Below are 22,881 nucleotides of genomic sequence, written 5' to 3' on the forward strand. Positions count from 1 at the left end.
ATGGTAACCTATGATTTATATTTGTTGCTGTTTGCCTATAGGGTCAACTGTAGTTCACTTGCATTTATGTTTTCATATATATATATATATATATATGTGTATGTATATAAAAATACATTTTCACAGCATATTCATATATATATGAATATGCTGTGAAAATGTATTTTTGAGAATAAAGCACTGTATTTAATTAGCATTTTTGTGTTCAAATCCAATATTATGCCATAAACATAAAATACATGCATAGGCTACATAATAACACAATACATGTATGATGAAAATAGTGATTTATATATATATATATATATATATATATATATATATATATAATAGGCCTGATTGCATGCATATTATTATATGCATATTATTAAACAAACAAACAGTATATTGAAACCCCTACCTGTTTGACTTAAATACTGACTTTTATTTCGAAAGTCCCGAACGGAAGTCCCTCCTGCCGTTTTCCGCGCTCCCGCGTTGCTTTGGGAACATCCCGGTGAGCGCGCGCTTGCCGGACTGTAGCTGCCTGTCATCGTTTGGGCTGACATCACACAGAGGATTTGCTACAATGTCAAACATTTACAAGCAGCGCGAGCTCATGGCTTCCCCGCGTCACGATGAGAAGCATCGCCGCGTTCTCCTCCTCATCCTCTAAATACAGATACCGAACTCCATTCACTTTTTGTATGGGTTTATTTCATGTTCTTGGACAGGATGCGATTGAGGTAAAATGGGTTACTCTGTTCTATTTCATTGTCGCTTAGAATTAAGAGGGTTTTTTTTCTCCATACGTGTGTGTATAATAATAAATGTAGCATGTGTCTTTGAATATCATTAAAAGACACGATCTCTTAATGTTGACAGCGTCTTTTCCCCTTAGCATCTTTATCTGAAAAGTTGTCAGCCTTTAACGTTGAATGTCGTAGGTTATTACGTAATGCGAGTGCAGATGTTACTGTGAGGTTGACTGCGTAAAGACAGCATCATCTGTAGGCTGTACTAGCACTAAGTTAAAAAACTAAAAACAATTCTAATTTCTTTGCTTTAGAGAAAAGGAAATTGAAAATGTGCACCATTATCATTGGCTCAGCCATATGGGAATTGCAGGATTATCAGTCCTATATTACCAGTGAAACTGTACTGTAGCCTATATAAAGATTTATCAATCAAAAATAAAGCCATTGCTCAACGAACTCTTTATACAGAGTGCCTTATTAGAACCCGGTACCAATTAGAATAAATTAGAATTTGCTTCATATTATTAATTGGGACGACACAATTTTGTAAAATGATTTAATCATGATATGATTTCACCCGTGATATTGAATATTGTATCCTTTCTATCACATTTTTTACTAAAACGTTCATAATGTTTGTAAAACAAACAACAAGCCTCCCAAACCTCAAATCTTCAATTTCCAGGAGGTAAAACTTCCACAAAAATGATTGATTAATGTTACTGAGCTACTTTCTCTGCTGTTAATGTGCCGCAGCAGGTCTATGTGAGTGTGTGAGCCAGGTCGGAGGTCATGCTACAGAGGGAATCTGACTCCCACGGCCTCTTTTCCTCCGGAGAGACGTCTGAGAATGACTGTGAGGTGAGGTCATTTATTCATACTATGTTACCTCCTGCATACTTTGAGAACCTGTATTATGATATAAAAGCAGGCTTAGAAGCACATTTGGTGGCCTGTAATTGACACAAAGCTACATTTTAACATTAAATGCAAGTAATCTAATGATGAAAGAATAAACGGGTAATTTATTACCATGTATTTGATAATTGCTCTGATGGTCTCTGGCTGAATCACATGGATTCATCAGCCTTCATATCTCAAATTGTTGGCAGTGCCAGTCAACTCCTCCACTTTTGAGCAGTTTAAAATGTGAGTAGGCGGAAAAGGTTAAAAGCCAGGAATCGCATCACTGAGTAAATGAGAGGGATGCATGAAATAAACACTTTTGCTGATATGCGATAATATCTTCATGTTCTTACATGATATTGATGCCGTTGTACTGTACATTATAAAAGTTTGTGTCCACCAAGATGGCACTCCTTTCCTTTAACTTACTTTGTTAATATGCTGCTGGCTAACGATAAAAAGGGACGAGAAGCTTCACATAAGTCAACAGTTTATGCTCTCTGTCTTTGTCTCTCTGTCTCAGATGGGGGCGAGTTGTGGAGAGGTAAATGTAGTGTGTCTGTGCGAGACCAGTCCCTGTACACTTTACTCAGAAGCACACACGCCTACGCCGGTGAGTGCTCAGGCTTCCCACTGAAGTGTCTGTGGCCGTGGCTCAGTGTTTCTTCATCTGTAATCGTGCTCTAATTACATACCTTTAACGTCCTGCTGACATATCTCTCTGCTGCTGTGTCTGTGTATTCATTACAGTATGTTTTAAAGGAACTGTCCATGATGTTGTCAAATTATTCAACTTTCTGTTCTCAGGAAACACTGCTGTGTGAGCACTGTGGAAAAAACAGGGTAATGATAACCAGGTACTCTGAGGGATACGGCACAGAGGTAATGTGTGACTTGTGTTTCTTCATGACAGGTGTGTGTGAGTGCAACTACATATTTCAGACGCTTGACTAGAGTCTGACCTGCAAGTGTCTTTAGATATAGATGTATTATAGCAGGCAGCTGTGGTTTTGCACGCCTGTTTCAAGGTTGCAGCATGTAATGCATACGTGACTAATACCAAGGTCCATTACACAAAGGTCAAAACCAAGAAAGATATTTTGACAACAGAGTAATGACATAATTTATGTTCGAGGTCAGGACACAACATTATACATAGAAGCCATATTACTACTTGAAATATAACTGGTAGGAGACTTTAGATTTGTTTCCACTGTTTTATTTAAAATAATAGTTCACTCTCAACTCTAACTGTGAAATATAAAGCTACAGCCAGGAGACTGCTAGCCACACAATCCCCTGTAAAACCACAATGTGTTGTTTACTTTGGTTTTAATGCAGATTAAACAGAGGAGCTATAAAGTGTTAATTAGTGAGAGGTGTTGGTAGGCAGATTTTTTATAACCTTCTGATAGAGCCAGGCTAGCTTTTTCCCCTTGTTTCCAGTATTTGTGCTAAGCTTAGCTAACAAGAAAAGAAAAAAAGGGAAAAAGCATATTTGCCAAAATGTCTAACTACTCCTTTAATCGTCTAAATTATAAGGAAATAATGTACGCTTAATATAGTTCCCGTAAGTATTTCCATGAACAAAAAAAATTGCATTTATAGTATGCAATGCTTTGGCAGATATGCAATTACTGTAATTCAACAATACACCTATCTGTATAGCTGGGCATCATTGATGAACTATATATATATATATATATATATATATATATATATATATATATATATATATACACACACATTAGGGCTGGCAATCTATTAAAAAATGTAATCAAGTTAATCACATAAAGCACATTTTTCAGATCATATAAGTCTTTGTATTTGCCTGTGAGCTCTCAAAGTAAAATCAGTAGGAAGCAAACCACCAGATTAGGTCTTTCTGTATTAGTCATGTAGGTGTCAGCTGAATTATGCATAATAATAAAGGTGTTCATAAAAAGTGACGCATGAGAACACGCACCCAGACAAATGCCATCATTAAGTGTTGTTGCTTTTGGTTTACTAATAGTCGCGGACGGTGATGATTCACTGGGGCTCATCTGTGTTTTATCAAAAAATACAAGATACAATACATATACTGTATATTTTATTTGTTTGATATGTTTCATTCGTCTGCAGGAGGAGTGTGTAATGTCTGACCCTCAGGGGGACAGTGATGCAGATGCTGATATAGAGGATACAGATTGCAGGTGTGATGTGCACAAACACACACAGACACAAACTCACACACACACACACACACACACACACACACGCACACACACACACACACACACACACACACTCTCACACACACTCACAGGATCTCTGACCTTGTGCCTTCAACCTGATTGGTTCAGACTCCAGGAGCCAGGTTCTCTCCAGCGAATCAGCTCGCGGAGACGTAAGCGGCCGCGGGTAGCGCGGCAAGACACCACAGAGAGCGAGGACGATGGTGGGCAGAGCCACAGATCACATCGCTGGAACCTCAGGCTCAGTCCTGACAGACCACACAGCAGGACCATACTGGAGGTAGAAAACACAAAAAGGCAACTTCATTATATTTGAGCTTTGATTGTGACACTTGAAGGACTCAAGAGTCAAAACTAAAAGTTCTGTTACTTAGTATCTGACTAACTTACCTGCGGTTTAGAAAAGGTTACGCTAAACCGAACTTTAGCTGTGGCTAAGTTGAACCTGACTGTTCCGTCAAAACAAACACAGGTTCAGATGGACCACAGCTTAAAGGTGCTGTAGGTAGGATTGTGAAGATCCAGGACTTAGCCAAAAAATTTGAACATCAACAACTTCTCAGTCCCTCCCCCCCTTTCCGCTAAAGCCCAAATCGGTCTCCTAAGCCCTTCCCCCCACAAGGGAGAATGAATGCGTGTGCATGAGCAGTGATTGACATGCAGTTAGACACCCCCCTGGCCCTGATTGGTGCATCTGAACAGGGAGCGGTGGACTTTTGAAAATCACACTACAGTCTGTAGGTGGTACCAGAGGAGCCAGATTATTTTTTAAATGACCTGCTTCATGTAGTTCTACTCGAACATAGAGTCAGTTTCAGCAAATATGACACAAAGTTAGTTTTATAAGGATTACCTACTGCACTTTTAACTGCCGGTGAACCGAATGTATTAACAAATAACCAAAAATACATTTTTATCAATGCACACTTTAAAATGTGAAAATGTACATCATATCATAGATCATTATGTCCATACAATAACAGCCTCTTTCTTCGTTGTCTTCCAGGAGAGCATATCACAGGTCAGGCCACTGGTCATCTGCCGGCCAAACGTCGAGAGGCAAAAGAGTCCGGTCGAACTGCCCAGAGGCTCTAAACGCTTGATGTGTCTGTGGCCATCTTCGCTCTCCCTCCCTCTCATCCTCCTCCTCTTGCTGCCTCTCTCCCTCTCCCTCGTCATTGTTATTGTGTCCTTCCTTCTACCCTGGGCCAGCGCTTGACCCAACATTTCTGTTTCAAGAGAATAGTTTCATTACAAAAAGTTCCACCAACTCCGACAATGAAATGGATAGCACAAAATTGAAGCAATAATATGGTGCTTTACACAGGATAGTAACTTAAAGTTGTTAAATAGATGTGACCCTCCATATTTTGGAGCAATGTTCTTTTTCCTTCCAGAAAATACAGATTTTAAACATCTTGACTCTTGGAGACAGTTGGCCTTTTGGCTTCATTAAAACCAGAAAGTACACAGGTTCATATACTTTGATTCGGTGCCTGTTAAAGCCACTCTCTGTACATTTACATCCAGATTCTCTTCACGATAAAAAAATAAATAAACTCAATGCTTGCTTTTGCCTCATGAAATCTCACCCTCCGTCACATTCTCACCCCCTCGTTTGTAAAAATAGACCTCTCGTCTCGCTCCTTATTCTAATGAGCCACCGCAGTGATACGTGGCGGAAAGGTTTCAGAGCTGCACAGATACATTCGAAAAAGAAATATAACGGGCTCAGTAGGAAAATACGAAAAAGATGATGCTGCTGAACTATGCAATTCTTCTGTTCCTACCGCGGCATCTTAGCCGCTGTCAAAAGAAGTCTACTATTTCTTTGGCACTGTCATCACCTTCTTGGTCCCTTTCCTTTTCTCTTTGGAATACAGGGAGTTATGGTTCTATACTAGAGCATGACCCAATTTACAAAGCAATAGCAGGAGAGTTCTGATATAGCTCATTATCTGCAGTACATCTGCTGGTTTAATGAGTGGATTACATTTATTTTACTTGTTGCAGCATTATTTAAAAACAGGTGGATCCACCTTCTTCTTCTGCACTTGTGTATGTTTTTAGTAAAATAAGCTGACCTCACAATAAAATGAAATGGAACTTAATTATGTTAAAGCAATTTAAACACTTAAAACACAGTTACAGTTGATTACTATTATGTTTAATTATATTTATGTTATATATATGAATCATGCAAGTAGAGAAGTAAGCTTGACAATCAGTCACGCTACTTATTCCAAGTTGAAATAATTGGAAAAAGCTGTGGCTTTTCTGTACTGTATGTTCAATGTTACGTTGTTTTTGTATGGTTTTTTTAAGTTGTGATTATTATTTCTTTTCACATCACACTGGAGTTGTATCCTTTTAGAGAAATATTTGTTCCCAATTAAGATCAGCTTGTACTGTATGAGATCATTTGGTTCGTGTATTGCCTGTCTTACATTTTATCTCCATGTGTGTTCACCTCTGTGTTTTATTGGGCCATAGAAGTTCAATAAAACTAGATTGTATTTTGACAAAAAAAGTGATGGGCTATGTGTGGGACTATTTCTTAGCCGGGCACAGTGACTTTTTGGAGTCTGTGCTGGTTGCCTGGCAACATCACGGTGCATCAACCTGGACATAACACCACTACTTGTTCAGTTTTTGTACGGATTAAAAAAACAACCGAGACATAAAGTGGTAACACACCAGCATCAAAATTCGCTTTGCGTCACGTTACTTGCATAAGTTGAATATTGCAACAAATATGTCAAACAAAATTACTTTTACAGGATTACTTTTTTTTTTTTCACATTGGCTTTTATTTTAGAATAAAAGTGTTCAAACAGCTTTAAAAAAATAGGACTGAAGGTTGAAAACAATGAGCTATCTATTTCTGCTGCTATTAAGAAGAGTAGAAAGAGGGTTTATCTGTGTTCTAAGCCCCCAACGTCTCCTTCCAGGCAGCACTGCCTGGAAGGCACTAGGATTAGGCAATGGTTATGGTTAGGGTTAGGTGCCTTGATGTCAACAGTCACAGCGCTACCTTGAAGTCGATTAGGCAATGGTTAGGGTTAAGGTTAGGGTTAGGTGCCTTGAAGTCAACGGTCGCAGCGCTGCCTGGAAGGAGACGTTGGGGGCTTAAAACACCATCGAGCAGAAAGAGGAGCTCGGCCTCTTGTTCCAGCAGTGTTCGCTGCTCTCGAGGAAAGGGCCTGAGGGGGAGGGTCCCATAACAAGGTTAGCGCTCTTCACTCCTCCTCTAACTGCGTGCGTCGTCATGGTAACAATCAGGCCTGCACAGGAAACAGACTTTTCATAAGTAGATTGTGAGCTGCTGCCCAGAGCGAAACACTCACTGCTGTAAATACTGCAACATCTGCACATCTGCTGTGTTACCAAATCAGAAACATAGTGGTAAACAAACATATTTATACTTTGTTAATGAAAATCCCAGAATACTTCAGATTGAATGAAATGCACCTTGCTATGTGGCACTTTATAGCACTTTAATGCTTTATTTCTGAGTGTCTCAAAATGTAAAATATTTAGTTCAAGTTCTCAGTTTATTTAAATGCATTCAAATTCTATTTTTGGGTAGGGTAGGGTTGAATAATAACTTGTATAAACTGCACGTGTAAACCTCCCTGCGTGTATGTACACTAAACATGCACGTGTGTGTGTGATGCCTCACATGTGAACGGCTGTGAAAAGAGCCGTCACTGTGTCCTCATGTAGGAGTGTGATTTAAAGTGAGGTGATGCCCACCAGTTTGATTTCCACTTCGCCCACTCACAGTGCTTCAACTTTAAAGCATCTCTACAGAAACTCACCCTGTGTTGATAAAATTAAAAAAGCTGTTATTTTAGAGCATTTAGGAGCCCACGGTTAAAGACAAGATCTTTCATCAGTGTACGTGGATTTGTACTTGTACCTTGAGTAAACAACTGCCCACCTAGCCATCAGTTGAAAAAGCAATCAACCAATCATAACAAGTGAAAAAAATAGCATTCATAAATACAGTACAGTCATTAAACAACAGCAACAGAAAAATGTTAAATTGTCAATTTAGGTCACTAACAACCACTACCGCTGCTTAAGTGTCAATTGAAATTGATATCAAGCTGGCTACCTCTCTCGCTACTGATTGGTAAAAGCAGATTTACACACCACTAACATTGTTACTAAGACCATTTTTTGTTGGTGCAATCCAATTTAGTAAATCACTAGTTTGAAACTAGCTAGTTACTAAGAATTTAGGAAGGACTCAACAGACAAACTATATTTCAAGTCAATGTGACCCAGCTGTTGGCTTTCTCTGTCAGCACAAGGCAACAGGTGTAAATGTGTTTTGTGGTCTCCTTCTTCCCCTCAATGACCCAGATGCCACTGTCTTTGGACGTGGAGAAGCAATGTGATCCCGCTGGTGACCGTCAAGGCATTCAATAGTGATCTCAGAGTCATATGGTCCAGAATTAGGATGCCAAGACATTTTGGTTAGGATGGGCAGAAATCCAGCTGCCTCTAGGTTTAGATCATTCCCTGTTTCATTACTTGCTTAAGGTCAAATCTTTACAATATAAATTAAAGAACTGATCACTAGAAGAATAGGTACAGGAACAATATTAACAATGGCATACATTGCATGGCCTGTAAATATACTGTGTATAATAAATGATGAAAAATAACTTTCAAATTGAGGAAACAAAGGGGAACAAAACGATGTAGTAAATCTGAAAAAAGAAAATCTGAAAAATTACATTACATTTAATACATTTAGTACATCAACCCACCACAAACCTTTGTTAAGTTTCAGGTTGACATTCCCAAAAGTAGAGATTCTGAATATAGCAACTTCTTTGGTCATATGAAGAATCATGGGTTCACATGCCACTCTCAAACATGCAACACATGCAGGAGGAGGGAGAGACAGACAGTAGAAAAGCAAACAGACAACACAGCTGGTGACTGCAGGAGGGTAAAGAGGTGAAGCGACTTGCAACAATAACAGCAGCATCCAAAGAGTAGATTCCCACTGGACGTACACGATTTTCTCTGTTCTTCTTCCTCATAAACTGTGCAAAAAGTAAGTGATCTGCAATATTCCGGCTTCCAGAGGTGTAAATGCCTTGAGAAGTTAAAGGGGGTAGCACACATTAGAGTGATATTGGACAGTATGGCAGTAGAAGTTAATCAATGCCTCCTGGGCTGGGATGAGTGGAGAAGAGAAGTGCTGGACAGGAGGGAGAGGGTGAGTCTCTTTGAGAGGGAGGTTATAGAGAATGGGAAGTTGGATGAGATAAAGGATGAGGCACAAGCTGTTGAGAAACAATATAAGGATCCCGAAGAACGGGAAGATCCTGATGAAAAGTTGAGGAGGAATGAAAATCGCATCCTAGTACCGTCGACTTCTAAGGAACGAAAAGAAGAGGAAGATGAAAGTACGAAGTTGAAAAATGAGAAAGAAGGAGCCGCATCTCGGACAACTCAAGAAGAAGAGTTTCAAGATCATCACAAAAAGTTTCAAAAGAAAAAGCCTACAGATGATGATGAGGAAGCAGAACATTCAATGGATGAAGAAGCAGACAGTAATGACGAAGATGTGGTGAAGATTTACTGCAAAGACGATTATCACATGGACATATTCCGCAACTTGGCAGAGTTCAGGGACTCTTTCCTTCTCACTGATCTTACTTTGAGCACAGAGGATATGGGGAGTTTCCATGTACACTCCCCCGTTCTGGCTGCTGTCAGCTCCCATATCCGAGAAGGTCTTAGTAGATGTAATGTGGGTAACGATACAGTTGATGAAAGAAAAGATACAAGTGTTGGAGTCCACAGGTGGTCAGTGTCTCTGGGTCCAGAGGTGGATAATGTTGGATTAAAGGCAGTTGTGGAGTTTGCCTACACTGGACTCATATCATGTTTGAACAACAACACTGTGCACCAGATTAAGGCTGCGGCTCAAACATTGGGCGCCCCCAGGGTGCTGGATCTCTGCAATGAGGAGGGGGGAAAGTCCACAAAAACTGGAGAGAAGAAGAAAAAGAAAAGGCTCTCAGCTGCAGAACAAATGATGGTCAGTCTTCAGTGCATCAAACAACTGTGGATGGACAGAGTGGGCTGTGATGTCATTCTAGAAGCTCTCGGAGGATCACTTCATGGTGAGTAGACCACCAATGAGTATAATTATAGTATAATAGCAGCCACTTTAGAGGCCACAATCTTTTGATGCCTGGTTGCTCAACTGAAGTAGCCTTGTCAGGTGCGGAGCTGGTCCTGACCTCCCTGGGAGGGGACCTAAGCAAAATTCTGGGGGCTCTTTTACCTGACCTGTGAACCATGTAAACCATTTGCCATCGCCACACTGCATTGTGCTCCCACTACAACCCTCCCGACTTTGAAACTGTTTGCTCCATCTGTCAGTTTAATTAAGACAATCCTGAACCTGGTAGTTGGGATTAAAGTGGGTCTAAACTGTACTTATTACCATTGTCCCTTCAGTCCACAGAGTCATCCTGGCTGTGTGCAGTGACTACTTCCGTGGGATGTTCACCTTGGGGATGAGGGAGTCCTATCAGCCCTGTGTGACCCTTCCCTTCCTTTTGGCTTCAGAGCTGGAGGTTCTAGTTGACAGCTCCTACACTGGGGCACTCCCCCTCAGGTGGAAGTATGTCTTTGAGCTCACCAGCACTGCTCTCCAGCTCCAGTACCAACCCGCCCTCTCCTTGTGCCTTAACTTTCTGCATCAAGAAATAAATCCTCACTCCTGTCTGGATTTGGCATCTTTTGCTGAGGCCTACGAGATGGTGCAGCTTCTTGAAGTCGCAGACGATTATTTCCTGCGTAAATTCCAAAAGGTGGCATGCACCTCAAAGTTCAAGGACCTGCCAGCCAAACAGCTCCTGAAGTACCTGAACAGTCGCTCACTCTGTGTTCCATCCGAGTTTGTGTTATTCAAAGCAGTGGTGACATGGATCCAAGCAAAACCAAAATTAAGGCTGAAGTTTGCTAAAGAACTACTGAAAACCATCCATTTCTCCCTGATGACGTCCAAGGAATTCAAAGAGGTCCAATCTCTGAAAATGTGGTCTGATCACAGTCTGGCAAAGCTCTACAAAGCAGTTTTTGAGGATTTCTGCTCCAATGAAAGTCAGTGCCGGACCTATTTGCCGAAAGAGAGTCTGGTCTTGATTGGAGGTGACCAGAACTCTGAAGACAACCGCAGCATCAGCAGAGAACTCTGGTTTGGGAATTCCTTAAGGAACTATAAGATGGAGGAAAGGGACATGGAGTGGAGGAAGTTAGGAGAGATGCCAGAGCCAGAGAGGTTCTGTCATGAGGTAGCTGTCCTCAAAGGACAACTATACGTGTTTGGAGGCAAGAAGTATTATGGCATTAGCGACACTGTGAATTCTGTTTACAGGTAAGAGAGCTGATAATTTTTTTGTTTTGTTTTAAAGACATCTTTCAATGCCTCTATATTTATATTTGTCCCATTTGATCACATCTGTAGGTATGACCCCTTTCAAAACAACTGGGAGAGCCTGGCTGAAATGCAACAAAAGAGATGCTCTTTCTCCGTGGTTGTGCTGGACGGAAAGATATATGCCATTGGCGGACATTGTGACGATGAATATATAGAGAGTGTGGAACGCTTCTGCCCCACTGGAAACTCTTGGAAGTATGTTGAAAGGGATATTCTTTTCACCAAAACAAAGTGTGCTATATGCATCAAGCATTCTTGTTAATATTTCCCTGACAACCATTTACCAACTAGGTAACTTGTACCATATTGAGTAGATGTGGCTAGCTAACATCTGTTTGTTGTATAAGCAGTAGTCTCGCTTGGCCAGACCTTCCTCCACATTGCTGCGGAGGAGGGTCTGGCTAGTCCACACAGCATTCCGGGATGGGAGAAAAACGTGCTCTGGTTTATTGGCATTTCTTTAAACCAATCACAATCGTCGTGGGCGGCGCTAAGCGGGGGACAGAGCCACGGTGCTGCTGCAAAATAGCCTCTGGAAGGAACTCAGATAGATAGATAGTCTAGCTAGCTGCCTGGATTTACCCTGCAGAGATCTGAGGAGCAGTTAACCATAGTCCTCAGAAATCAACCGGAGTTTAAAATTCCAACACAAAGGAAGCGAAAGGTAACGGACATCCGGCAGAAAAGAGTGACTACTAGCGGAATTTCCGACCGCACTCTAGCAATCCCGGAAGTGGAACGTCATGGATATAAACTATATAAGCAATGATGATTGGCTGACCAGACATTATGATTTGCTTGTTAAATAATTCACATTACCTCAACATTAAATCAGATGCATTAATTCTTTGATAAAATGTTGATAAAGACGGGATCGGAAATTTGTCCCTCAGATGATACTTGATACTTGTATACTACTTATGCTAACTGTATAAGTTACAGATTTCTAGCCTAACACAAAAATTAAAATAAATATGCTTTAATGAAACTTAACTGGAGTGTTGGAGAGGCTGAAGTTTGTCCAGTGTAGATTAGCTGGGATCAGCGGACAGCAGTTAGAAGACAAGAAGGTTTTGGCAGGGGAAGACTTTAGCTTTAGCCATAAACTAGTAGCTGGTGGTTCTCGGCTGGGGAAGGCAGGAGTTGGTTGAGTATGCCCTGGTTATGAAAGGACAGAAAAATGAGAGGACTAAAAGTGTGAACAGCAAGAACATGTTTGACTAACTGGGTGGCTTGAAACTACCCTAAATAGTGTGGACAGTTAGAATTAGCTGAGGAGTGATAAGGGGAACGCCATGTAGCTGGAGCTAAGGCAATCCGATTCAGAGGTTCTAGCCTGAAAGAAACTTAGAAACTTAGTTGACACAAAAAACAACAGATTAGACTGATTGGATACTAGATATTTTTCTTCAAAATGCATGTAAAGCATTTATGAAAAATGCATACAGGTTTATTGAGCATAGTGTTAGTTTAGGCAGAACTTGTAATAGAAGAATCACAATTAGCCTACTGGCTACGTCTCAGATAAATGGTAAATGATGTGACATACTGTGTGTCAGACTGAAGTACTGTACATACTTTGAGATATTAATGTCTTCTCTTTCAGCTTCATGTGGCCCTTGGATCTGCCTCTGGGGGGCCATGTAGCAAATGTTTCACAAGGGCGGATCTTTGTCTCAGGAGGGTTGAGCGGCCACCACCAATTGCTTTCATCCATGTTTCTTTACCACCCAGAGACAGGAAGCACTTATTTGGCAAACATGGCCAAACCTCGAGCATGTCACTGCATGGAGACCCTGGGTGAATGTCTTTATGTAGCGGGTGGTTTCACTGCAGCTGATGACATGAGTTTTGTTGACCAGCTAGCCTGTGAAGTGTACAATCCAGCGGCTGACTCCTGGACTGCCTTCACACCTCTGCCAGTGCCACATATAGGAGCAGGAGGTGCTGTTTTGGAGGGAAAGTTTTATGTACTGGGTGGATACAGCCAGGAGCGCTACCGTGACACTAAGATGGTCCATTGCTATGATCCCACCACACAGAGCTGGCAGAACATGGGCAAGATGCCTGGGCCGAACAATGACATACGAGCAACTGTGCTGTATTTGCCACCACAGTTCCGACTGTAAGACATGGTGACATACATGTATGTCATTAGTGTATTGTTGTTCTATAGTTTGATACTAAATGTTAGGTTACCTATTGCATGTTAATAACAGTGTTATTTTTGTAATTTAGAAAACATTCTTCCATGATGTAAGGATGTTTAAAATGTATCTCACCACAGTTTGATATTTTGATCAAGGAAAATTTATCTTACACAGTACCTCAATGAAACCTAGAGGCATGCAAACGATAGGATATCTATGTAAGATAGAGCAGTTTTGTGCTATATATTCAAATTAACTGCACAGTGTTCAGAAGGTACTGTAATGAACATTTTCATGTTTTATTTCTATAACAAAAAGAGTACAAATATAGTTACACTAACTACTGCAATAACCAACTATGAACACAAGATGGAGCTATTCACTCGTGTTCATGGCAGAGTCGGCGCTAGAGCAGAGCTACTGGAGGGGCATTGGTTCATCAGCAGGGGGGCACTGCCGTTTGAGAAATATTTTAACGCAGTGGCGACATAGTAGTCTGGATGTCAGCCGAATTTAGCCCCGCCCACAACATTCGAGGTACAATCTGAGTATGACCACGTCAGGCTAGCGACATAGTGCAACACAGCAGAAATGTTGATCAAAACCGAAATAGGCTACGTTTTTCTTTATTATTATTATTATTATGATTATTATGAATTATTTTTTCATTCGCGAATTTCGTTATTTTTTTGTTAATTTCCATATCATGCCACCACAGATCTATCTAACTTTCCTTAGGCTACTCCACTTTAGGAGTTTGCGGTTCTCCGCGTCCCACTACTGACCATTTTTAAACTCAGATTGGTGAGAGGGCTCTTTAAGCTGCAATCAGTGTGAGTTGGAACATAGACAAGAATATAAAGGCTAGTCTCCTACTTCGCCTTTGTAGAATGGAATCGGTGAGTCTTCAATAATTCGTTTTAAGCTACATGAAGCCGAAGGGCCAGGTCGGCTCTCAGAGACCGTGGCTGTAGGCTACTGGTGGTGGCCGGATTGTCAGAGTCTTCTGCTGGAAGAGGCTGAAGAGGAGGAGGTCTAAGCCATTTTCGTTAATCCATTTTTTGTCGATAATTAGGCTAACTGCCTATGAGGACGGACAAACTTGTTAGTTGTATTCTTTTCGATTTCAACCAACAACTTCAAATGGATTCTGGGCGATGCAGCTCAACCAGTGTCGGCCGGTGTCGGCGCTATGGTGGGGCATTCGAGGGCCGCTGAGTAAACTTGAGCATTCACCAAGCCTAGTAACATGCTACATGCTAAATGCGCATGCACAACTAAAATGATGCGTTCTCTCCGTTAATTTCATTTTATTTATTTAAGTTCCAATTTGCACATTTAATATTAAAATAATAACTAAAAGGGATATTTGTTGTCACCCCATGGCCTGTGGTAGAAGGGCATCAATGACCGCTACGGGGGGCACGGCCCTCGAATGCCCCACCATAGCGCCGACACTGGTTCATGGTTGGCCTACTTTTAGTGTAAGGCTGGTGAACACATTTTGTCATTGCAGAACAAGCAGAAAGCTGTCTTTAGTCACCACAGACAGGAAAAGAGACAATGTAAGAAGTATGTTTTGCATTTATTGTTCTAAAGAAGCTTCGCACATTCATATTTTCATTAAAATTGACTTTAAAAAAAACAAAAAAAACATGCATGGGTTTTTGAGATTTTTCAATAAAGGTTTGTTTTCATTTTGGATAAGATAATCATACTTTGTCATTCTCATGTCAGCACCCTAGACTGGTCAGCACATGCTTTGGGACAGTGCCACAATATAAATAAAGCAGTTTCCCAGATTTTACAAATATTGTTGCATAAGCATCTCTCCTCGGTGTAAAAGCACAATGCAATGCTTTGTCTCTAATCATTTACAGACGGAAGACAAGAAAACCACTGAAGGTTGTGTGTCCATTCAAGTTGTCAAACACTCTGCCGTTATCCCACAGTTCCATGTACACTTCATCACCAGCAGCCAATTGCAGGACAACAGCGTTACTGCTACTGTCTAAGCTGTCAGCTAAAGGGATATCATAGGTTGAAATTTGACAAACGCCGTTTTCGTTAAAATGGCCCCCATGATGTGAGTATTGTAGCCATAGGTACTGAAGCTAAAGAAGTAGAGACGGTTCACTAGTGCCGTGAAGATTCCTGCAACAGAGCAAAGACAAGCACATGCAAGATTAGTTACTCAAAGTACAAACGGATTTGAGTTTTATTTCTCTAAATCTTCTCAGAGGCAGAGCTACTTCTGAGGTAAACCCTAGTTGGTGGAGCTAATGAATAATAACAATTTTTAAAATCTATATAACACCTTTAAAAAAAGAAGGGTTTAGACAGGCAAAGCAAAAGCAAACAAAAAGCCAAACAAAAGCAAGCGAAAAAATTATAAATAAATACAAATAAAAGAATAAGAACAATACAAAGACATCAATAAAAAGACAAAATTAGATAAAACCAAGTTGAGAAGAGATTTTAACTGAAGTCACTGATTCCGCGAGCCTTATCTCAGGCAGGTTGTTCCAAAGCCGATGGACCCTGATGGCAAAAACAAAGTCACCTTTAGATTTAAGCCTTGATTTAGGACTGACCAAAAAGCCCCCACATGAGGAGCTGAGGCTGCAAACTAGCTCAAATGGGGTCAAGATTATATATACTGTAGCTTAAGGCCAGACCTAAACGTGCTCTAAAAGTGTTTAGAAAAATCGAAAAATCTATTCTAAATTGAACAGGGAACAAATGGCCCCAACATGTTTGACTCAACCAATGAAATTAGGTCTGTCAATAAGAGTGAACCACTCATTTAATCTATTGTTTAAAAAAAGCAGCACTAAAAAACACTAGACCTGAGTCAAACTGTATCAGCAATTTCTTCTCTGTGTTTGTTCTTGTTTGAAATACCAGAAGCAGATGTTTGAGTTTTACAGCCTTAGGACATTTACAGTAGTCTACAAGCAGGCTTTCAGCCACAGAAAAAGAGCAATTGAATTTTAAGAATCTGCTTCAAAACATCTGTGGTACTGACCAAGCAGTTTTCTGTCGCAAACCCTTTAGAAATATATTAAAATATATGTTTATTATTTTATTTAACTATCTACAAGCACATGCACACATACGTTGTGCACAGTACTGTATACAGTACCGGTATTTTGGTCATAACCATGGCCAGTGTTTGAGAAGACCCTTTTGAAAATCAGGGCCTTGTCCGTGCAGGGTCCTCTGTAACTCTCCCCAGAGTTTGCGAGAGAGACAGAGAACGCAATCTGGGGAGCACCTGTGGACAGTTACATGGAAATATTAATATGAAGAAGCAAATCCAACAAAACATTCAGAGTAATTTGTCTTTATGTCAGTATCTTATGGTATGAAATACAGAGGTAACAGAAAATTAAACACTGTAAGTTTGATCATACCACTACACTATTTCAGCTTTTCCATCTCCTCCTCTGTGGAATCCAGTCTTGTTTTCAGGCCTGTAAAAAAAAAAAAAATAATGACAAAGAACAAATGCATTACTCACAATTGGGTGGGAATATATGTGATAATAATTCATCATCATGAACTTGTACCTTCATTTTCTTTCTTCAGTCAGTCCACTTCAGCATTTCTGTCTCGTCAGCTTGTCTACAGTCGCGTCGAGCTTGAGAGAAGCAAAGCACTGAACTCCATTTCCTCGATCTTTAAATCTGCAAGTCGCTTGGATATTTTCCTCGCAGTTTGCGGAAGGTGTTTTTTGCTCCGTGGTTATATACCTGCTCTCTTCATGAGAAGGGTCCTCAGATGTAAGTGAGTAAGCAGTGTTGAGGCCCTCAGGGCACCCAAATCTAGTTGTGTCACAACAGGCCTACTGGGAGGATTTTGTGTTTGCCAGTAAAATATCAATAGAGAATGTGACATATGTAATAGATATCACATAAACTACGGATAGTAAAGGACTTCGGTTAAAGTAATCGGTTATTAATATTCCCAAGTGCTATAAATCCTGCAAATTATCATATAATTTAGTTTGAAGACTTTTGCATTGCTTGAGCTTAAAGAAGCAAATGATGAAACAAAAAAGCAAGTGACTGATAGCAAGATGAAAAATGCATGTTCATGTTCTTTGTGACGTCCAACGCATCCACATACCTAAACGACAGAATAGGTTGATTGCCAAACTGACATACGTGCCCGTTCTATTTACTGCCGCACAGTGGACGTTTTTAACGCATGAACGTAACATGTGACCACAGTGACCGTTCTATGTCACATAACGGTCGCAAGTTTCAAAGACGTAGTTAAAAATTACTTAGGGTTAGGAAATCATTAGGAATTGGCTTAAAATGACTCACGTAAAACTACTAAAATGAGGACGACTGACTAAGGTCCATAAAAATCTGATAATTTCAGAAATTTATAGTTGACTTTTGGTTTCACATGCAAAATTCACACCTTGACATTTTATTGATAAATAACTTAATTATCAGTACATAGCAACTAGTATGGGATTTTATATTTGATCCTACACTTTGGTATATTATATTTTACAACGTTTACAACAAAGTCATTCTGGACTTACATTTCTATACTTATACTTAACCACATTAACTAACTGAATTTTAGGACTACATCACAGCAAAACATGTTTCTAAAAAACGATCATCTTAACCAGCCAGTTACTAAAATCTAAAATGTTGGGGCAATTGGAGCAGACAGGCCTGTATGTCAGTAACAGCCCCAGGTAGCTTGCCCATGTTCTCCCATCGCTGTGTGCTGGGATCAAACCGGTGGACCAGTCCAGACTCACTGTAATCGTCCTGGCAGTATCCTCCCAGTACATAGATCTTCCCCTCCAGGACGGCTGAGGCTGCACCCACATGGGGCGCAGACAGTGATGCGAAAGCAGTCCAGGAATCGGACACAGGATCGTATACCTCACAGGCTTGTTGGTCAGTGTAAAACTTTCTCAGCTTACACACACCACCGGCGACGTAAAGATGGCCTCGCAGGGGCTCCATGCAATGCTGGGCCCGGTCGTGGGTCATGTCTGCCAGGTAGGTGGTTCCTCTCTCTGGGTGGTACAGGTACATGGAAACCAGACATTCATACTTACAGTTGAAACCTCCAGAAATGAAGATTCCTCCATCTACGACAGTGACAGCATGGCCACTCAGAGCCTGGTCCAGGGGCTGGACAAAGCTGAGATAATGGAATAAGAGACATTAGATATGAGTATAGTGGAGGGGTTAAACAAATCAATCTTTTTAGTTTTCAGTCCAACTGACAGGATCTGCAGCTTCAAAGCTATACATTTTAATATCAGAATAATCACGAGTCATTTTACTTTATAATTTGCTATTAAACCTAATCACAAACATAAAAAGGAGAATGCTGTCATGTAGTAGTATTTATAGACAGTGTCAGGAAATCAGCTTCAGTTTGACTGCCGACATCATTTCTACCTTAAATGTTGTATCGTGGGAGAAATGGCATCCAACAGCTGCTTTTAATCGCAGTATATGTAGAGCACCCTATAAGGGTGTTGACCACACTCTATAGTGAGAACTTCACAGCTAAATGAGGAGCAGAATCCAAACCAACTGTAACAAAGCATAGAATTCACCAGATGTCAGTGCGTTCTCTTTTCACCTGGATGCATTCATGAGAAATCTGAATCAATTGTCAATATCACTTTAAAATGACAGTAGTGGTTTTATTTAGGCTTTTAAGAAACTATATAAGCAGAACGTTTAATGAAACCTTAACTGATATCTTGTCTGTCTTTTCAAGTGTTTTATATAGTCACAATGGTGACATCACCTGGCCAACCTTTGGTATTGCAATTGTATGGAAGGAGAGAGAGTCAACATAAAAGTGAACTCACAGCTTTCACCCTAGACATTTTGTTCAAAAATATATTATAAACATTGACCACTTTTAAATAGTCTATGTCTCTGCTTTTAAATGTTAAAAGACTTACAAAGCATGTTTACTCAGTACTAAGATAACACATCCCTGATATGTGTGATTTTGGGCACAATAAAGCTAGGCATTGATACATTTTGCCCCAATACTTACAGTATGCTTTGAAAGGTTGATACTGTGTCAAGTAGAATGCTTCAAGCGTAGCATGACTAATCCTACCTCCAGGAGTCAGTGTCTGGGTTGTACGTCTCGACGCTGTCTACGTTGGTGTTGATCTCCTTATCTCCACCAATGGCGTAAAGACGCTCTTCGTGTACCACCACTGAGAAATTGCTTCTGAACTCCTGCATGTCAGCTAGCCTCTTCCAGCTGTCCTGCACAGGGTCATAACTAGCATGTGTGCGATGAAGGTAAAGGTACAGATGGAAACGGTGAGACCACAGTTTTGAATCTGTGTGACAATAAATGAGAGAAGAATATTTGTGCATTTGTGTTTATTTTTACCTGTAGGTCGATTTCATCACGTCATCCTTAGCATAAAAGTAACATCCTCCAACCACATACAATCGTCCCACCATTGCTGCTACTCCATGCCTGAACTTTGGTTTGTCTGGCATCTCACCCAGCCTCCTCCACTCCATCTCCTTCACCAACCCTGTACCACTGCGTAGGGAGTTTGCAAACCACAGCTCCCTGCTTGGTATGCGCTGACCAACATCTGGGTTCAGCTGGTCTCCCCCAACCAGAATGAGAGCATCTTTGGGACGTCGGACTCGGCACTGATCCTGGGTATTTGGAAGGCTGAAACCAAATTCTTTGAGTGCTGAACCATAGAGTTCCACCTTCTTGTTTCCGAAGCACTCCAAGCGCAGGTTAATGGCCCTTACCTCCCTGAACTCTCGAAAAGTCATGAGAGGGAAGCGGACTGCAGTCATCAGTACACCAGCCTGGCCCAATCTTTCTTCGGGATCAGCCTCAACCCAGGAGATTACAGCTCGAAATACAGCCAACTCTGAGGGGACGCACAGACCATCACAATGGATGATGTCTAGAAGCTTCTCTGCTGGTAGGTCCTGAAACTTTGACGTTGCCGACACCTCCCAGAAGTTCTTCAGAACAAAGTCATTGGCTTCCTCGAGCAAATCTGACATCTCGTAGGCTTCAGCAAAAGATGCCACATCCAGGCAGGAGCTTGCCTCCATTTCCTTTCGCATGAAGTCAAGGCAAAGCGAGAGAGCAGGCTGGAACTGAAGCTGGAGGGCCGTGCACGTGATCTCGAAGACACAGTCCCAGCTGAGTGGAAGGGTCCCACTGTAGGAGAAACTAATTAGAGGCTCCAACTCAGAAGCTAACAGGAAGGGAAGGGCAACACAGGTCTGATAGGATTCCCTCATCCCGCAGGTGAACATGCCACGGAAGTAGTCACTGTTTGCTGCCAGAATAACTCTGTGGACTGGAGACAGACAAAAAAAGAGTACGGTTAATCACTATCAAATAATTGTCAACAAGATACCTATAGAAGGCATGAATAGCATGAATGTTTACTAACCATGAAATAAAGTCCCGTCCACATCTAAAATCACATCACACCACACGCGGTCTGCCCACAACTGTTTAATAGACTGAAGAGTAAGCTTCATCTCTTCTAGGGCAAATACCTTTCGCTCCTCCTTCTTAGGACTTCCATCTTCTTTTGTCGTCTTCTCTTTGTTGCAGAGATCCAGTACTCTAGGGATGCCCAGTGCTTGACCTGCAGCCATAATCGAAGCCATGCTGTCTTTGTTCAAAGACAATACAGCTCCAGTGTAGACAAACTCCAAAACTGCCTGTAACCCAACATGATCAACCTCAGGAGACAGAGACACTGACTGCCTTTGGACTTCAATGTTGTTATCATTGTCTGATTGTTCTCCACTTACATCCCTCAGCCTCTCTCGAACAAATGAGCTGACAGCAGCAAGGATAGGGAAGTGCACGTCAAAGGTGTTACCGTTATCAGTGGCCAGAGTCAAGTCTGTGAGAAGAGATGAATCCCAGAATTCCTTCAGGGCAACAAATACCTCTTGAGGATAGGTTTTGCTGCGGTATGTGTGGACATTATCACCAAGTCCTTCATCCCCAAATGCCTCCTCGCTCATATGCTCCCCAATTCCTTCCTGACTACTACCACTCATCCTGACCTCTGACCCTCCTTTCTTACCCCTCCCACTTGTCAACCCCATCTTGGAGTCATTGTAAGCCATGATCCTCCTCAGCTCGCGGTTGTCCTGTTCTATCCCATCTTCCCCACCTTCTTCAATCACTCTTTTCCTCCTCTCCTTCTCTCTCCTCCATCGCTCTTCCCATTCCATTGGCAGGTAACGGCAGGAAAAATCCATGTCTGTGGCTATAGGCTTAACTGTCTCTTTGAACTACTGCCTATCGTGGTCTTTCTGTGGCATTTATAAATACAGAGGACATCCAGAAAAAAATATTGTCTTGATAAATATACTCTTCTCTCATATTCATCTACTTTTTCTGCCTTCACAAAGCTTTCTGTCCCCCTAAAGTCCCCTTTTCTCTCTGACTTAACTTTCCTCACTGCATAAACAAGCAGCTATTAATAACTAATGGGTCAGAGAGATTCAGTTTCAGCTGAACCTTGGCACTCACTTCATTGTAATGTTCATCAAGGAAGAAAATGTGGATGAACTTCAATGGTTTGAGTTTAATGGAGAGAAAATAGACAGGTAAAATATTTACCAACCATTGACCGAGTTTAACTTTGATCTTGACAAGTAGTATTATTGGAATAACAAGTTCTGAACAGCAAACAACTGTCAAGGAGCCATAAGGAAACTGGCATAGGTTTACTTATGATAATATAATGTTCATGCTGTAAATTCTGTTAATGATTAATGCTAAATGGACAAAATTCACTTATTAAGTGTCACATTTCAAGTCAAATGTCAGGTGTTGTAGGATATATATTTTTTGTGAGAATAAAGTGAGAGGTTTTAGAGTTCATGAAGCTGACCTTGTCGTCTCTGCTTCCCTGGGTTATGAGAGGCCATCTGGTTTTTTAGAAGTGATAAGATATTATAAAGGGAGTACGGGATATTGGCCACAAGGAAATTATTGGAAAGTTGAGAAAAGGCCTCCTCTGACCACGGGAAGCGGAGATGACAATGGAGCAGTTATTCGCAAGCGGTGAGAAGTATGGTGCAGGTTGTGAAATGTCCTTGACTCTCAGTATTCCCTTAGTCTGCAGAAGATAAAGAAAAATACACAGATATTCAGTAATATGAACATCATAAAACATTTTGTAACCAGTGTATATATTTGATAAATAGAAAGCAACCATAAAATATCCCAAGAGTAACAAATGTCTGTTGGAGTATCAAGGTAACATTTCATACATTGCGTTAACTTGTGAAGGGATCCGACAGGAACCGAGAAGATCTGGACTGTATCCAAACTGATGACAG

At 41.0% G+C, this 22,881-nt stretch overlaps 3 protein-coding genes across 4 annotated transcripts; 2 read left to right on the forward strand and 1 right to left on the reverse strand.

Moving 5' to 3' along the window:
- Window positions 1-499: 499 nt before the first annotated feature.
- LOC144534444 (uncharacterized) lies at window positions 500-6,412 on the forward strand. Of its 2 annotated transcripts, none has more exons than XM_078276369.1 (7): window positions 500-725; window positions 1,494-1,598; window positions 2,167-2,256; window positions 2,451-2,525; window positions 3,768-3,838; window positions 3,989-4,160; window positions 4,887-6,412. In XM_078276369.1, the coding sequence occupies exons 2-7, from the start codon at window positions 1,530-1,532 to the stop codon at window positions 5,097-5,099; spliced, it is 690 nt and encodes a 229-aa protein (XP_078132495.1). In that variant the 5' UTR covers window positions 500-725; window positions 1,494-1,529; the 3' UTR covers window positions 5,100-6,412. The 2 variants fall into 2 exon arrangements, with proteins under 2 accessions (XP_078132495.1, XP_078132496.1); XM_078276370.1 differs by having other exon boundaries at window positions 1,497-1,598.
- A 2,632-nt stretch (window positions 6,413-9,044) lies between these two features.
- LOC144534603 (kelch-like protein 33) lies at window positions 9,045-13,486 on the forward strand. The gene is made up of 4 exons (XM_078276609.1): window positions 9,045-10,032; window positions 10,373-11,294; window positions 11,385-11,552; window positions 12,964-13,486. Exons 1-4 carry the CDS (start codon window positions 9,045-9,047, stop codon window positions 13,484-13,486), a joined length of 2,601 nt encoding a protein of 866 aa, XP_078132735.1.
- A 4,682-nt stretch (window positions 13,487-18,168) lies between these two features.
- Window positions 18,169-21,792, reverse strand: LOC144534443 (kelch-like protein 33). Its single transcript, XM_078276368.1, has 4 exons — window positions 20,964-21,792; window positions 19,919-20,867; window positions 19,634-19,804; window positions 18,169-18,688 (listed from the first exon to the last, which is right to left on the reverse strand). The coding sequence occupies exons 1-4, from the start codon at window positions 21,790-21,792 to the stop codon at window positions 18,169-18,171; spliced, it is 2,469 nt and encodes an 822-aa protein (XP_078132494.1).
- Window positions 21,793-22,881: the final 1,089 nt, after the last annotated feature.

Source organism: Sander vitreus, chromosome 19 (assembly GCF_031162955.1).
Source record: "Sander vitreus isolate 19-12246 chromosome 19, sanVit1, whole genome shotgun sequence".
Classification (NCBI taxonomy): domain Eukaryota; kingdom Metazoa; phylum Chordata; class Actinopteri; order Perciformes; family Percidae; genus Sander; species Sander vitreus.

What these genes read in the sequence shown, in the direction of transcription:
- LOC144534443 (XM_078276368.1), bottom strand. Translation starts at nt 21,792, where the DNA reads ATGGATTTTTCCTGCCGTTACCTGCCAATGGAATGGGAAGAGCGATGG. An exon ending in GGACGGGACTTTATTTCATG is followed by an intron (nt 20,868 to 20,963) that starts GTTAGTAAACAT and finishes GTCTGTCTCCAG; the next exon opens with TCCACAGAGTTATTCTGGCA. An exon ending in CCAGACACTGACTCCTGGAG is followed by an intron (nt 18,689 to 19,633) that starts GTAGGATTAGTC and finishes CCATTATCTCAG; the next exon opens with CTTTGTCCAGCCCCTGGACC.
- LOC144534444 (XM_078276369.1), top strand. Translation starts at nt 1,530, where the DNA reads ATGCTACAGAGGGAATCTGACTCCCACGGCCTCTTTTCCTCCGGAGAG. An exon ending in CTGAGGGATACGGCACAGAG is followed by an intron (nt 2,526 to 3,767) that starts GTAATGTGTGAC and finishes ATTCGTCTGCAG; the next exon opens with GAGGAGTGTGTAATGTCTGA. An exon ending in ACAGCAGGACCATACTGGAG is followed by an intron (nt 4,161 to 4,886) that starts GTAGAAAACACA and finishes GTTGTCTTCCAG; the next exon opens with GAGAGCATATCACAGGTCAG.
- LOC144534603 (XM_078276609.1), top strand. Translation starts at nt 9,045, where the DNA reads ATGGCAGTAGAAGTTAATCAATGCCTCCTGGGCTGGGATGAGTGGAGA. An exon ending in TCTCGGAGGATCACTTCATG is followed by an intron (nt 10,033 to 10,372) that starts GTGAGTAGACCA and finishes TTGTCCCTTCAG; the next exon opens with TCCACAGAGTCATCCTGGCT. An exon ending in ACTGTGAATTCTGTTTACAG is followed by an intron (nt 11,295 to 11,384) that starts GTAAGAGAGCTG and finishes TCACATCTGTAG; the next exon opens with GTATGACCCCTTTCAAAACA.